General features: G+C 35.9%; 1 protein-coding gene across 1 annotated transcript in view; it reads right to left on the bottom strand.

The window, feature by feature from the left end:
• Positions 1 to 2,343: 2,343 nt before the first annotated feature.
• LOC114473316 (neural proliferation differentiation and control protein 1-like) overlaps positions 2,344 to 14,872 on the bottom strand; it is a 35,355-nt gene continuing 22,826 nt past the window's right edge. Inside the window, exons 3-9 of the mRNA XM_028462866.1 lie at positions 8,784 to 8,894; positions 6,518 to 6,712; positions 6,329 to 6,395; positions 4,796 to 4,886; positions 4,544 to 4,623; positions 4,370 to 4,469; positions 2,344 to 3,313 (exon numbers count right to left, since the gene is read on the bottom strand). Of these exons, the coding sequence (XP_028318667.1) occupies positions 3,242 to 3,313; positions 4,370 to 4,469; positions 4,544 to 4,623; positions 4,796 to 4,886; positions 6,329 to 6,395; positions 6,518 to 6,712; positions 8,784 to 8,894 (716 nt within the window). The 3' untranslated portion in view covers positions 2,344 to 3,241. The remainder of the gene's footprint in view (positions 3,314 to 4,369; positions 4,470 to 4,543; positions 4,624 to 4,795; positions 4,887 to 6,328; positions 6,396 to 6,517; positions 6,713 to 8,783; positions 8,895 to 14,872) is intronic.

The raw sequence follows: 14,872 nt of genomic DNA, 5'->3' as shown, positions 1-14,872 counted from the left end.
TGAGGTTGAGAGGATGAACAGCACTCTGCAACGTTTGGCTCAATTTGAGAGTCTAAGTCTTTAATTCATCTCCACGCAGTCTTTTTCTATATTTTGTTTTCAGGTTTGTCAAAGCTGAAAATCCACTTTTACACAAGTATGTGCTGGCAAAAGGGCATCAAACTCTTGACAGCACGTTTGGCTAACGCAAAGGAATATGACTCTGGTCATATTTCCGCTTTATTGATAAGATTGTTTCACTGTCACCAGAAGTTTTGTATAGACCAATGTGTAATTTGTGGCAATGCATGCAGGCTCCTGACTGCTGGTCTGTTTATATCATAGTTTCCAATGTTGTCACACTGTTTCAAATTTTTAGTCACGTACCCCTGTGTGTACCCGTGCCCCACTTTGGGAACCTGTAGAACAAGGCGACATATGGTACGTTTTTGTCCTTAGCTACAGATTAGGTGTCATCTCTGAAAAAAAAAAACATCACGGTAAAGAAGATCCAAGAAAGACAAGGTCAAGCGAATCTTGAGCCAAAGAGGAGACGTGGACTGGCTGTGGAGAGGTGAAAGTTCAATGTACGACTGCAGTGGAGCAGTGACTCAATAAATGCAGAATATGTTTAAGGATTGTGACACAACTGGAAACAGATTTGATGAAAGATTCACATTGAATTTCATCTTTCATGAATAGAATATTAGGTCATGGACATTGTTTTAGAGAACGCGCAGAAGAAATGTGGCTCACTACGATAGCTCTATTATGGCATGTAATAAGAAAATAACTACTTTAATAGTCATTTGTACCTTCTTATATTTTTTCCAATTAATATAATTCATCTATTACTTCAGTGAACCATTTTAAAAATAAGATATTATATTTAGGGCGCACAGTGGATTAGTTGTTAGCACGTCCACCTCACATCAAGTCCTGGAGTGGGTCCTTTTTTTTGGGTCCTTTCTGTGTGGAGTTTGCATGTTTTCGACCCTGAAAACAGGAGCAAGCGAGTCTGAAAATGGGTGGATAAATATTATATTTAATACATTAAAAAAAATTAAAAATTATATATATATATATATATAGCATTGTAACTCTATTAAGGAAATAAACCCCATCATTAGGTCCATCAGACCCAATTAAAGAAGTACTGTGTATTATAAATGTAATTCCTGTGTTTTACATCATTAGCTGTTTCCATTACAGATAACATGGTCTCCTCTTCTGTCAACACATACCACACCAAGACATTTCTTAGCAATATACTTGAAAATTATTACTGCCGCAATACACAGCAAACAAGAAAGGAATGCGGGATGTTATAAGGAGTGTTTGAGTTTCCATCTTCCTGCAGCGAAGTCTCATAAGATGAGATTTCACGTGAGTTACAAGGTTCCTGCCTCGTGTCTCATGTTCAAAGCACAATTATACTTTGTGGAAACTGTAGAAAATAAAGTTTTATTTTTAGAAAAACTGTAAAGGAAACAAAGCTAGTGCTATTAATTACTAAATAAATAATGTTTTGCATATTTTCCCTCTTTGAGCCCCTGAATAAATGTTCAATCATTCCTTTTCGTGCCACAATATACATTTCAAATTCAAACTAATCAAAAAATCCTATAATACCTCAGTTTAACTGTATCTAATGATTAATCGGTTTAAAAAATTGACAAATTAATCAATTACTAAAAGGCAAGGCAGATTTATTTAAAAGAGTTGTTTACAGCAGCCCTATAATGTATAATACAATTATGTAGTCTGAAACCATTCCAGACTCAGCCCCTGTACCAGATCTAGTTGTAATACAGATAGATTTCCAATTATGTATAATTCTATCTAAATCCTGCAATCATGCGCATCACCAAGAAGACGTGCACTGTAAAAGTGATCAATATCTGGTTTCAAAACGGCACAAATATGATCCTTTAAAAATAGACCAATTGTTAGGAGTGTTTTCATTAGTTTAATTAATGAAGTGATTTGAAATAGCACTCCCTCCCAGCTCACACAAACATATATACAGTATATGCACAAGTATACATATATATACACATACAGTATATATGGTGCAATGCCTTTTGTCTGGGTACTCCAAAACTGTGCTTCAAGTTCCTCGACATTGTTAAGTTTAATGATAAGAGAGAAAATACTCTAAATTAACTTTACTTGAGTAATGATTCAATCCCAGGTGAAGGAGACATTAATACGAAGGGAAAAGGACATAAAGACAACTTTTTCATTAAAATTGAAAAATTGTTCCAAATTGTTGTTTACCAGAGAACAGTTCTAGCACAATTGTTTAAAATGTTTTAAAAAAACTCCTTTGTACCGCAAAGCATGAAAAGGCTTTACAAAGTGTTTTTGTGATAAAAAGTTTTAATTCCAATCCTCAGCTTGAATGTACAAACATCTATAAAAAAGTGAACACAGTCACTCTTTGTATGCAGCAGGAGAATAACTCGGAGTTCAGAGAGAAAAATTTGAAAATGATCCTTCACTACATCCATCACTTGAAGCTGTGTCCAAAACAAACGTCTTCCAAAGTGCTCAGAGGATGTTATGGGTGTACAGTACACGCACACATGTAGGAGGCAGAAGATTCCATTAAAGCATTGTCATAATTTACATACAGTACAGTCAAACCATGCAACAGACATCATCGAGCGCTCGAGATATAGTTAAAACATCAACATTCCATAATCCTAAAATCTTCAGCTTATATGTTGAGGAAAGAACAGGCGGCGTTGGCAGAAACATGTGAAAGCTTGCTTTGGGGAGCTCTTACAGAGGTATCGCAGAGAACTAATGTTGAGTTAGTAAGTGTGAAAAATCTGTTGTAACCGGGAGTTTTCCGTAACAAAAAAACAAGTGAGCACACCCTTTTCTCACCTTATGCTAATAAATCTATTGTGTCAGTTTCTTTGGAAATAGCTACAAAGACACAAAGAAACAGAGGGGGAGGAGTAATAAAACAGAGTTTGATTTCTTACACAGAAAGACACACGAGGGCTTCCACACAACAAAAAACGTCACTTTAGAGTAATAGAGCTGCTCCAAAACAGCAGGAAATAAATTAATAAGAAACTCACACACACACATAGAGTCAGGAATGGGCAGAAATGAGAACATTCACGTTTCTCTCCTGGTCCTCAAAGGATCCTTCATATTAAGCATGCAGTCAGATCACTTCAAGAGAAATGAGTTATGTCTTTGTGTGTGTGTGTGTGTGTGTGTGTGTGTGTGCAGTGTTGAGCATTCACTTGTGATTCCCCTGATATGGTATAGCCGAGTCATCAAACAAAGGGTTCTTCACCTCCATCTCTCCAGTCTGTAGAGAAGCAGGATCCACAACAAACCATCAGTCACGAGTGTGATGACAGATAGGATTCACACTAAATGGCCACGTTTACATGGGAGCTTTAATTTCTCTTTAGAGCAGAATAAAAGTTAAATCCTCTTTAAACTAACCTTGTAAACACTTCATTCCTAATGCTAATTTAATTCAGAATTAAATTTAAATCAGAATTAGGTGGCTGGTTTATTCCGATTTTAATTCTGAATCAAATTATTATTATTATTATTATTATTATTATTATTATTATTATCTTATAGACACTTAATTCCGCTTTAAGTTAATTCCAGTCGTTCTGCGCATGTGCCAATTGCCGCGATGATGCGCTGGTGACGACAGTCCAGGTTGGCCGCCCGAGGATATTTATTTAATAACAGCCTTAAAAGACAAGGATATAATGAAAAGAGTATAAACATGCAGACTTTATCACACACACGGACATCGGCAAAAGAAATAGGCTTCAACGGAAGGGTGACACTAAAGTAAATGTAAATATCACCAAGTTTGTCATTGTACCTGTTGTTTAGAGTTACTATCTTCATCAGTGAGTAAATATTCATACCTGGTTATTGTTTTCTGGAGTTTTACTGGGCTTTATTTGCTGGTGATTAGTTCCTATCTCTCTTCTGCTCAGCTAAGCAAAGTAAAACCGTGTGTTATTGTTGAGCTGCTGCTTCAAAACTACAATCAAAAAGGTGAAAACAGTCCTTAATATGTGGTCTTCTATGTTGTAGCCGACAATAAAAGGTTTGTTGTGTGTTTTTCCCAAAAGACATGAATACGTCAAGTTCTCCCCGTTGTCCAATCAGAGCCTTCCCAACCCCCAGACCCAAAGCCAAATTGAATAAAGCCAAATAAACCGGTTTTCCATGTAAACCTCAATTCGGAATTACTATTGCCATGTAAACAGAACACTTTAATTCTGATTTTTTTAATTTTGAATAACTAATTCCAAATTAAAAAACATCATGTAACCGTGGCCATTGTGTGTGTGTGTGTGTGTGTGTGTGTGTGTGTGTGTGTCTAACAAACCGGTGCAAGTCCAGGGCACTCATAGACAGTGAAGTCTCCTCCCACTTCTTCTTCGTCTGACGTAACGTCTGTGTCGCTGACTTTCTGCTCAGCCTTGGGACTGCAGAGGAGAGCACGGCCACGTTAACGCTGAGAGGTGAACAGATCACATGTGAGGATCGACGGAGGACTTACTTTCCCATTGAGAGCATCTGCTGCTTCTGATGCTGATAGTGGTACATTTGAGCACTCTGGGCCAGATTCTTATCTCCATTCTAACAGAAAAACAACACAGATGAGAGGATGATACATAGAAGGCAAATGTATTTGTATAGCACATTTCATACACAATGCAACTCAATGTGATTTATCTGATTAAATAGTGCAACAGAAAACCAACAGTTAAAGCAGATGAACCAGATGGATTAAAAAGAAATAAGCACTTACTGAGGAACCATTAGATGTGACAGAAGGTATGGGCGTCTCTTTAAAGGCAGGGTAATCCACCTTCTCAGCCAGACGGGACTCTTTCTGTAACCTGAGGAGGACATTGGATGCAATTACCTACTGCAGTACAATAAAGTACTCTTACTTATTATTTGCTCATCATATAAATTAAAAAACGGTGTTAATTTTAGTCCATTTAGAAGAACTAAATATTGTTTTGGTCTAAATGTGTTACAAAATAGGGCTGGGCGATATGGACCAAAACTCATATCTCAATAATTTTTCTCAAAATGGTGATATACAATATTAATCTCGATATTTTTAACTCAAAGACAATTCTGGGCTAAATTTGCTGATGAAAATGCCACACAGACCCATTTATTAACAAACAGCTGCACAATATGTGTCGCGTTTGGCTTTTTCTACTATAAAGGACAGCACGTGTGAGTAAATTCTGTAGTGTGGCTTGTTTAGGGGAAGGTCTGGGTGAGGACGCACTCAGTGATCATCTAACTGTGTAACAAAAGCAGCGACTCCTAAAATGAGTATTTTAATACAAAATAAGCTATAAAAATCAATGGGAAAATTCAATTGTATTGTACTCTATGAATAATATTAAATACTTGTATGATGTGATTTGTACTGTATGATTGTATAAATAAAAACAAATACAAATATATATGCATATATAGCTATATCTCGATATATGGGCAATATTGTCATTTTCTATATCACCAAAATAAAAATAAAAACTTGATATATCTTGAATCACTATATATTGCCCAGCACTATTACAAAAACTAAATAATTTCTGCAGACTCTTGAGTCTACACCAATAACAAGTAGAATCCCCAATTTCTATTCAATACACAAGGTTGCAACCCGATTTAGGAAGTAGCAGGCTCAGGAATAAGGTGGATATTAAACTATGGAAGTTTCACTATTTTCTTCAAATACTAGTATCTTTTTAAAGAAGTTAAAAACTATTCTTCAGCTTCTTTATTTGTTCACAGACGACACTTCAGACTGGTGTTTGGATAGTTGTTCAAGAGCAGGCTTCCTACAGCTTCCGTCAAATTAAATTCAACTACATAGGGTTAGGGTACACTATTTCCAGTGACTAGTGCAGACGTGCAACTGCAACCCAAAGTAAACACACAAAAATACAAAATGACAGTAAAATACACAAAAAAATTACAGTAAAAAAATCAAAATCACTCAAAAACAACAACAAAAATACAAAAAATAAAAACCATTAAGAAAAATCTTCATTAGACAGGACATAAGTCAGTACTTCAGATTATGTTTAGAACAGACAACAGGGCTTCAAAATTTGCAACTTTTTTGAGCAAGTTCCTACAACTTTAGCCAAATTAAATTCAAGACTCTTTAAGACTTTTTATTGCTATTTGAAATTAAATTTAAGACTAACTTCACAGTAAACACAATTGGGAGAATTACATAGGGTTAGGGTAAATTTTTACCAGACTTTCACACACAGTTCATACTTTCCATTGCTTTCCTTCTACTTACTTTACGTAACAGACCGTTGCTAAAATGACAGCCACGCAGCCCACTGCCACACACATGGAGATCAAAACTGCACATTGATGCAAAGACAAACAAAAAGGGCAGTTCAGTAAAAACAAAAAAGATGTCAAATCAAATTAGGTTGAGTTACTTGTGTTAGAATGAATAATGAGCACATCCAGCAATACTTACTGATGAGGAGCTTGTCTTTTTTGAAGGCAGGCACTGAAATGGGACCAGCCCTCCCATCAACACCAGTGACTTTAGGCTGAGGTGTGGGTGTGCTTGGCAGGGCAGTGCTGTGATGTCGAGGAGCCTCGGTGGTGGTTGTACGCCGAGCTTCATTGGATAGTTTGCCCTGATCCCTCTGTACATTTATGGAGGAATCTGGAGCAGAACATACAGACAAAGGCAATAATGTCAATTTTTTTTTTTTTCGACTGAGTATACATACAGTAATATTAACTAAATTCATCAGTGGTCATAATCAAACGAACTACAGTACCTTTTCCAACCTAACACGAACCAGCCTTTTTGTCTCTCCTAAGGAATGCCGTCCTGGGGTTCCAACAAAAGGTTGACCAGGTAATGGCAGGCACTAAAATGCGGCGTAAAGACACCGTAGCCCACTGATTGGTCATCAGAAATACCACTGAGTCATTATGTAATCAATGCATACATAATGTAAACATGCAATGTGAATGCAAAACTACGCAAACAGTTCAATGTTCATCCAAAGAAGCAAGTCACTGCAAATGATCAAATCTAGTACAAACATATCAGTGTTTGCTTTGTTGAAATGTTATTTATAGGTCGGGCTGACATCATAGAACTACTATCCCCTAGACCAGTGGTTCCCAACCTTTCTTATCTTGTGTACCCCTTGAGTCTTTTTGTCATACCATGAGAACCCCCTCACTCATACATGTTCATGATTCTCCAAAAGTAGAACATAACACAACTAAATATTCAACGTAAGTCATTTTATTTCATCTTGTTAAACTGAACAATTTATATTCAGGCATTATCTTCTTATTTAACTCAAACATAAAATTATGTGAGAAATGATAAATATAAGAAATAATATTATAGTAATTATGATTATATTGTTGTTAAAGACAAATAATAAAGTTGAAATTATAAAAAAAAAAAAATGTAATAAAAATAAATAAATACAAAACAAATAATTAACCTGTCTGTGTTATATATAACTTTTATGACATTTACCACAAAAGGAGCTTCTTTGAATATGTCCCCTTTAAACAGGCATTTAAACTTTAAAAACAAGTCATTGCGCACATGTAGCATTTTATTGACGGACTTGTAAATATTTTTTATTATCTTGGAATTTAATTCATAATTTTTCCACGTATCCCCTGCAATGTGTTCACGTACCCCGTACTCCTGGTTGAGAAACACTGTCTTAGGGGAGGATAATCTGAAACAGTCTAATACTAAAGACACGAGCTGTAGAAAACCTAGTACCACAGAGTAAAAAGTGATTGATACATGATTAGAAGAAAAAAAACAATAATCATCATTATAGGAAAAACACTGAACAGGGTTCCCACACTTTTTTCACAATGATTTTCAAAACTTTTCCAAAAAGATTTTACCAAATTTTCATCACTTAGTTTTGAACCGCTAAGATCTATTCAAGACGATTGGTGCGCAAAAAAGTAGCGCGCTTTTCCAGTGAACTGATCTAACAGTAACCACGGTTAGTGGCAAAAATGTGGCACAGGGAATGCAAGTTGTGTCCACCACTGATCAATCATGCAGCATCGTACAATGGTGCAATTGCTGTTGACACCCATTCTGCAATATTTCTTAAATAACAAAGTATCAGCTATTGAATGTAACATTAAACAACATCTATCATGCTTAATTATAAGATTACAATTTCAATTTGCAGAGATTTATTAAAAGCGATGTACTACACAAGGCGTTAGGGTTAAGGGACTTACTTAACGTCCCATTGTTATGGTGAAGGTTGGATTTTATTTTATTTTTTTTTTTTTTTTTTTTTTTTTTTTTAAACATTAAAATAAAATAGGAAATATTTCCAAAACCTTTGAATTATTCCATGACTTTTCAAGACTAAGAAATCAGTTTTTCAAATTCCATAACTTTTCCAGGAATTTCATGACCGTGGGGACCATGACTGGAGCAAAACCCGACTGAGGGCAGCCACTGTCTGCCTTCACCAGGAACACGCTAATAAATCCACCTCTTCACTCAGCTTCTACAACTGATGACCTTGAAAGATGTTAAAGTTGACTAAGAAAAAACGATTGCTGATGCACTTCCAAATATCTTCTGAATGCTGTGCAGACTGAATCACAGTGAACATAATAATGGTGTCATGTAAAAAAACAACAAAAAACCCACAAAGAACCTAAAATCAACAGTATTAGCATTAATGGACATGTGCGTTAATGAGAAACAGTTTTTGTACCGGGGTGTTGGGATTGTTTCCTGGGGGCTTTCACATGCGACACCTGCTTTTCGATGTAGGAGTGAAGCAAATCGATTTCTGCATCAAAGTCGTTGTAGGATGTTCCTTTCCCTACAGAAACAGACAAGAATCAAAGTTACATCACTTGAACAAAAACTGTTCCAGTCTGACAGGCATGCATGGTTTCCAACAGACTTGACTTGTTGTGTTCAGGTCTTAAAATGAACATACAAATATGAACTTTGTTTTGTAATCAAGTGAAGAACTGAATTTTTTTCTAATTATTCTAACATTTCTGAGAGCAAAATGTAAACAAATGCATTGGTTATAATGGAATAGGACATAGTGTATAAATAGCGTTGAAAGGTGATTGTGCGAGTAAGGAGAGAGTGAATGAGCACATATGGTTTAGTCAGGCATACATCATGAATGAACATGCTCTGCTAGGACCTGGCTTCAGGAAGCGTGCTCCTAGATGTTGTTTGGAGGACTGATAAAGAAAGGAGACAATACTAAACTGTTGTTAACAACACTTTAGGCCAGACAGGGAAGCACGTTGCTGCAGGAGGCCATGGTTTCCATGGCGACTGTGGCCGTGTGTGTGTGTGTGTGTGTGTGTGTGTGGCCAGAGAAGAGGGGGTTACTCAGCAGGGGGTCAGAGCAATCAGCCAATCCTCCGCTCTGCCCGGCCACAGTAACTTCTTTGAATAGCTCGCTGCTAATGGAGGTCATCAAAAGTGCTATTTCCCACTGTAATCATTTCCTGCAATATATCAAATATTAAATTATATGGGTGATGCTGTAAATCAAAGAGCGCTACATGTGTCAAAAATCTATTAAAAGACTTATTAAAAAAACTGTAACTTAGAAAAAAAATTTTTTTTAGAAGACGTGAGCTAAACAGGAATGGTGTAATGGTGACATAATAACAGCACATGCCTGTCCTCCAGTGTTCCTTTCACTCCAGAAGGTTGCCCATCTGCCCTGGCTAATGTGTAGGAACTGACATGCCAGCACTTTCACTGTCTGCTTTGTCTCTTTGGCTGCCCCCCTCCACCACTAATGACCATTTAGTGCTGCGCTCCATAGCAGGTGTCTGTGGATGTGGGAAGCACCATCTGTACTTTGCAGGTGGTTGGGAGAGCCCACTGTGCCTGTGTGCTTACAGTGACCAGCGGCACGTCACCTATAAAGTTTGGAAATGCTTCCATACTTGGTTTGAATTCAAGACTCAAGTCTCCTCATCATTCTTCAGCATTACACTCACTCGTCTCTCCTGGTGTAAGAGTTGTGTCACCAGTTTGATAATGACCCCTAACCAGTCGGGAGCACATGGGGGCAGCTGGGGCACAAACAAACAAGTAAACACTAAGCATCTCAACAGAGATTAGAGCTCACACACATCTGTGCTGTTTTCTTTTCCCACTTAAAAACCATTCACATGTCCTTCCTTCCCCCCAAAGTACACGTGTACACACACACACACAACACACACTTCCTTCCCTCCCATTGCCTAAGCCTACATAAGAGTTTTGCATATAAAGTCTTTTTACATACCAACATGTCAACCAATATTTAACACATGAACACCTGCAGGAAAAAAAGAGCAACTTTCAACAAAAAATAGTGAGAGGATTTATGTCTGTACAACTATTGGCAAAATCTTTCAAAAGAAAGAACAAAGCTTACTGAAGCAATAAAGGGTTACAACAGGAGACCACAGTGAGTAGACAAAAGCAATAAAACAGCAGTAAACAAATTATGTTGACTTAACTCAAAGTTGACACCGTACACACTTCTTTAAAAAACATCCAACGTGTCATCAGTTTCCAATTAGGACGTTAATAGGAGTGGGAGAAATAAACCATGCATCGTCATTCTGACATAGTAATCTATAAGATATTTTTAAAAAAGGACAATGGTTTTTTTGCTTTTTAAAAAAAAAACAAAAAAAAAAAAACATTATTATATATTGTAAACTATATATATCCAGCAAGAATACTGCTGGCACTTTGCCTTACAGTTCCAACTGAACAGATAAAAATAAAGGTAAAAGAGGTGAACTGATGTGTCTAAATCTAAATGCTGTTTTTCAAAACAAAAAAGCAATTCATCCATGGTCAACATGAGAAATGCTGTGAAAATTTGCATTTAGACGCATCACTAATCAATTCATAATCGTATCATAAGCACGGCTGAGCAAGATGGACCAAATTTCATTTAATTTTGTCTCAAAATGGCGATATACATCATATATCTTGATATTTTAACTCAATAAAGTCTTAACAGAAAGACAATTCTGGGTTAACTTTGCTGATGCAAAATGCTACATATCACATTTATTAATAAACAGTTTCACAATATGAGCCACAGCATATGTGAGTGAGTTCTGTAGTGTGGCTTGTTTAGGGGTAGGTCTGGGTTAAGACGCACTCAGAAATCCATCTAACTGTGCTTTTCATGCAGTATTTCTTATACAAAATAAGCTATATAATAAAAATATATTGTGATAGGCGATAATCTAAATTTCTGTATCGCCAAAACAGAAATATCGATATATCTTGGCTCTCTATATATTGCTCAGGCCTAATCACAAGATAACTAAAGAATTCCAACCCTCATTGCCAACTGTGGATATTTGGCAATAAACAAAGAACAAACAATACAGGATTAGCAAAAAGACTGTGCTCATTTGTTATACCATTCAAATAAAATCAACTTTTAAGCCATTTATTCCTTTTACTGTGTCTTACAATCGTCCTGTTTGAATTTGTTGTCAGTTCAAACTGATTGTTGGTGCATTTATGACTTTGAAGTAAAATTATATGAGGACATTCCATTTTATTAGAGAGTGCTCACGTATCTCTAAAGACAAAAAAAACTCCTGGTTGAAACCATCACTGTAGAATCGCACCCTTAAAGTGTGGAATAAATGTGCAAATTAGTGCATAAAGCTTTTTAATCAGTTTTTCAATTTACTACATTATATTTAATAGAAAAAAACTAAACTAAAAATGGCATTGATATTTTTTAAATATTTTTAACATTATGCATGTCTCATTAAAGACACTGTACACGGGGAAATTACCAGGATCTTTAATGTCTTCTCACACAGTATCGTGACATTCTGGTAGAACAACCTTTCAGGCAAGTAAACAAAACAGCAACATTTGCCAAAGATAAATTGAAATTTGGGAATAATTAAGACCGTCTATGCATGTATATCATTTTTGCTGTTGGTGCATGCATATTTATGATGTAATGAAACCATCTTGATTTACAAATTCATGCTTTATTCCACTTATTGCGATTGGCAGGAACCAGTTTCCATGACAGTGGATGTGTTTAGTAACAATTCTCATGTCGCTCACATATGTAAAGACTATTATTGGATAATGAAGTACTCAGCATTCTTACCTTTCTATTTCAGGCTCCCTGTAACCCTGAATATAAGAAGAAGCGGGTAAAGAAAATGGATTGATTGATGGATGGAGATGAACATAGTTGATGACAGATAACAAAGGCATTGTGCTGCCACCTAGTGGAGAGTCTGAGGACTGAGAAGCCACAGCTCTTTCTATTGCCAGAAGAAAAAAATGTCTTCTGGGAATCTATCTGTTTATGACGTAGGTTTTGTTTGAGTGAGCGTCGAGGGAGGAGTGCACAGTTAAAAATGACAGCTTTCCCACAGTACGGAACTAAATTACTTTAGAATTGTGTGTAATAATCTGTAGAGCCATAAAATAAACCACAATCACAGCTGAAAGCTTGGTACACTAAATCTGAGCAAATATTCCCTCCTCTTACCCGTCATATCTATAGCTTAATTCCCATGGGAACAAAAAGATAATTAAGTCATGAAAAGCCTGCAATTAGCATCTTGGCTTGGTTTTTCATCCTCATCTATTTTATATAGAGTGATCCTTAATGAAGAATATTAAGTAAAATATAAAACATCTCAGCGTTAGGCTCACATTAAACCGAAAAATAGATTTTCATTTGTCCCTTTTGACACAGAAAGCCTGTGATGATCCAAATCCAGTACATCTTAAGGACATTTTAGTTTTTCTTTATTTTTTTTTTAAACAGAACACTCAGGCTGCTGGCTTTTACTGGGATGCTCCTACAAATTGTAAAACTCAGAATGGCTCATGCACAATTGATGAGTGTAACTTTTTATCTGGTCAGGATCCTTTTGTTTCATTCATCACTACATAAACTCAATTTCATTGAAACATCTGTGCCACTAAGAAAGTAATACAAGGGTAATTAATATGTTAAGGTTTTATGTATTCAGAAAACTGTTCCTCAGGAAATCTCCTTTGATCTCCTGACATGTTTTGACTGACAACTGCCAGTCTTCACCATAGGCGTCTGCTGATCGCTTTGATGTTTCCTAGACTATTGCCTGATAATTCCAGCAAGATTCATTTGTCATCTTTTTTAATAATATGTTAAGGTTTAATTTATTCAGACAACTTCAAAGGAAAACATTGAAGGACTTTTAAGGAAAGTCCTTCGATGATAATGACTTTATCATCAAAGTGAGTGAACGGCTCACCTGTTCACTCACTGTGCAAACTATATGTTTCACTGCAAACATTTACATGCTGAACATAGCGACTGACCAATGAGCACAACAGCACAATAGCATAAGCCTAAAGAAAACATTATTTAGAACAGCTCGGCTTAAAAACTGATTCGTGGTTTGGGTCGAAAGGTGATAGAACATTTCCCAGTACACACTCAGCAGCACATATTTAGAAACTCCAAGTATCGGAACCATCATTAGCATAAATGTGAGCCTGCTGCTGAAGCACACCAAACTTATTCGGACTTGGGGGGAATAAAATGCGTCCACTGGTGCCACATTTTCCGTGAAATGAGCAATTTTTTTGCACAGCGATTGTGTGTTTCACCTCTAGCGGTTCCAGTGCCTCTGACACGCCCCCCAACGTCTCAAAGCAGAGAGAAGTACTTGTTTTTCTATGATTTTGAGACCTAATTTTACATAGTGATTTTTTTTTCATCTTTCAAATTTGGCTCAGTGGTCAATGACACATGTTTCTGTGGTGTGAGAAACTCATAACACAAATGTATTTCTACTATAATCAGAATTTAACATAGTATTCAAAAAGAAAACAAAAATAATGTTCCTGGAATTAATATAAGAGTAGCTCTAATACTAAGGTAATTTATGATGAGCAGCTTTTCTCCTGCTATATTCAAATAACATGAATATAACATTAAAACAGTACTATTTTCTTAGGCAAAAGGCATTCAACAGATAAGCACAAAGAGCTCATGCATCATGGTTTTATTATCATACCTGTCAAGTTTTGGATTTGAAAATAAGGGAAATTTTGTACATAGTTGTACAATAAATCTAAAATACCCACTTGTCAACCACTTACTAAATACAATTATGTGATTAGAATCTGGTAGGTCGACCTTTACTAACATTGAAATGCTGTGAACATTCCTACTAGGGCTGGACGATATGGACCAAAACTCATATCTCAATATATTTTCTCAAAATGGTGATATATGATATAAATCTAGATAATTTTAACAAATAAAGTCGGACCAGAAAAACAATTAACAGTTAAATTTGCTCATGCAAAATGCCACACAGGGACATTTATTAACCAACAGGTGATCAATATGTGCAATCATTAATCATCTAACTGAGCTTTACATGTTGTTCTGAGAAGTAAAAGCAGCAACTCCTAAAACTAGTATTTTGATACATAATAAGCTATAATATATATATGAAATACTAGTTTTCTATATCGTCAAAATAGAAAACTTGATACATCTTGACTCTCGATATATCGCCCAGCCCTAATTCCTAAATTACAAAACAGCCTAAATAAAAACATAAATGTGTATACGAAGCACATGTGTTTATTTAATATACTTACAGTTAATAAACAAGTTAACACATTGTATATTTACTGTTAATTTCACATTGCATGTCTTTAAGTTTGACATTAATATTTTATTTTCATTATATATTTTCTTATAATTTCTCATGCTCACTCATGTGGTTCTCTGGTATTCACTAATGACTTATTAGACACATTTGT

Source organism: Gouania willdenowi, chromosome 12, assembly GCF_900634775.1.
Source record: "Gouania willdenowi chromosome 12, fGouWil2.1, whole genome shotgun sequence".
NCBI classification, from domain to species: domain Eukaryota; kingdom Metazoa; phylum Chordata; class Actinopteri; order Blenniiformes; family Gobiesocidae; genus Gouania; species Gouania willdenowi.
Note: the sequence above shows the minus strand (reverse complement) of the source record. Positions and strands in the feature narration are given on the sequence as shown.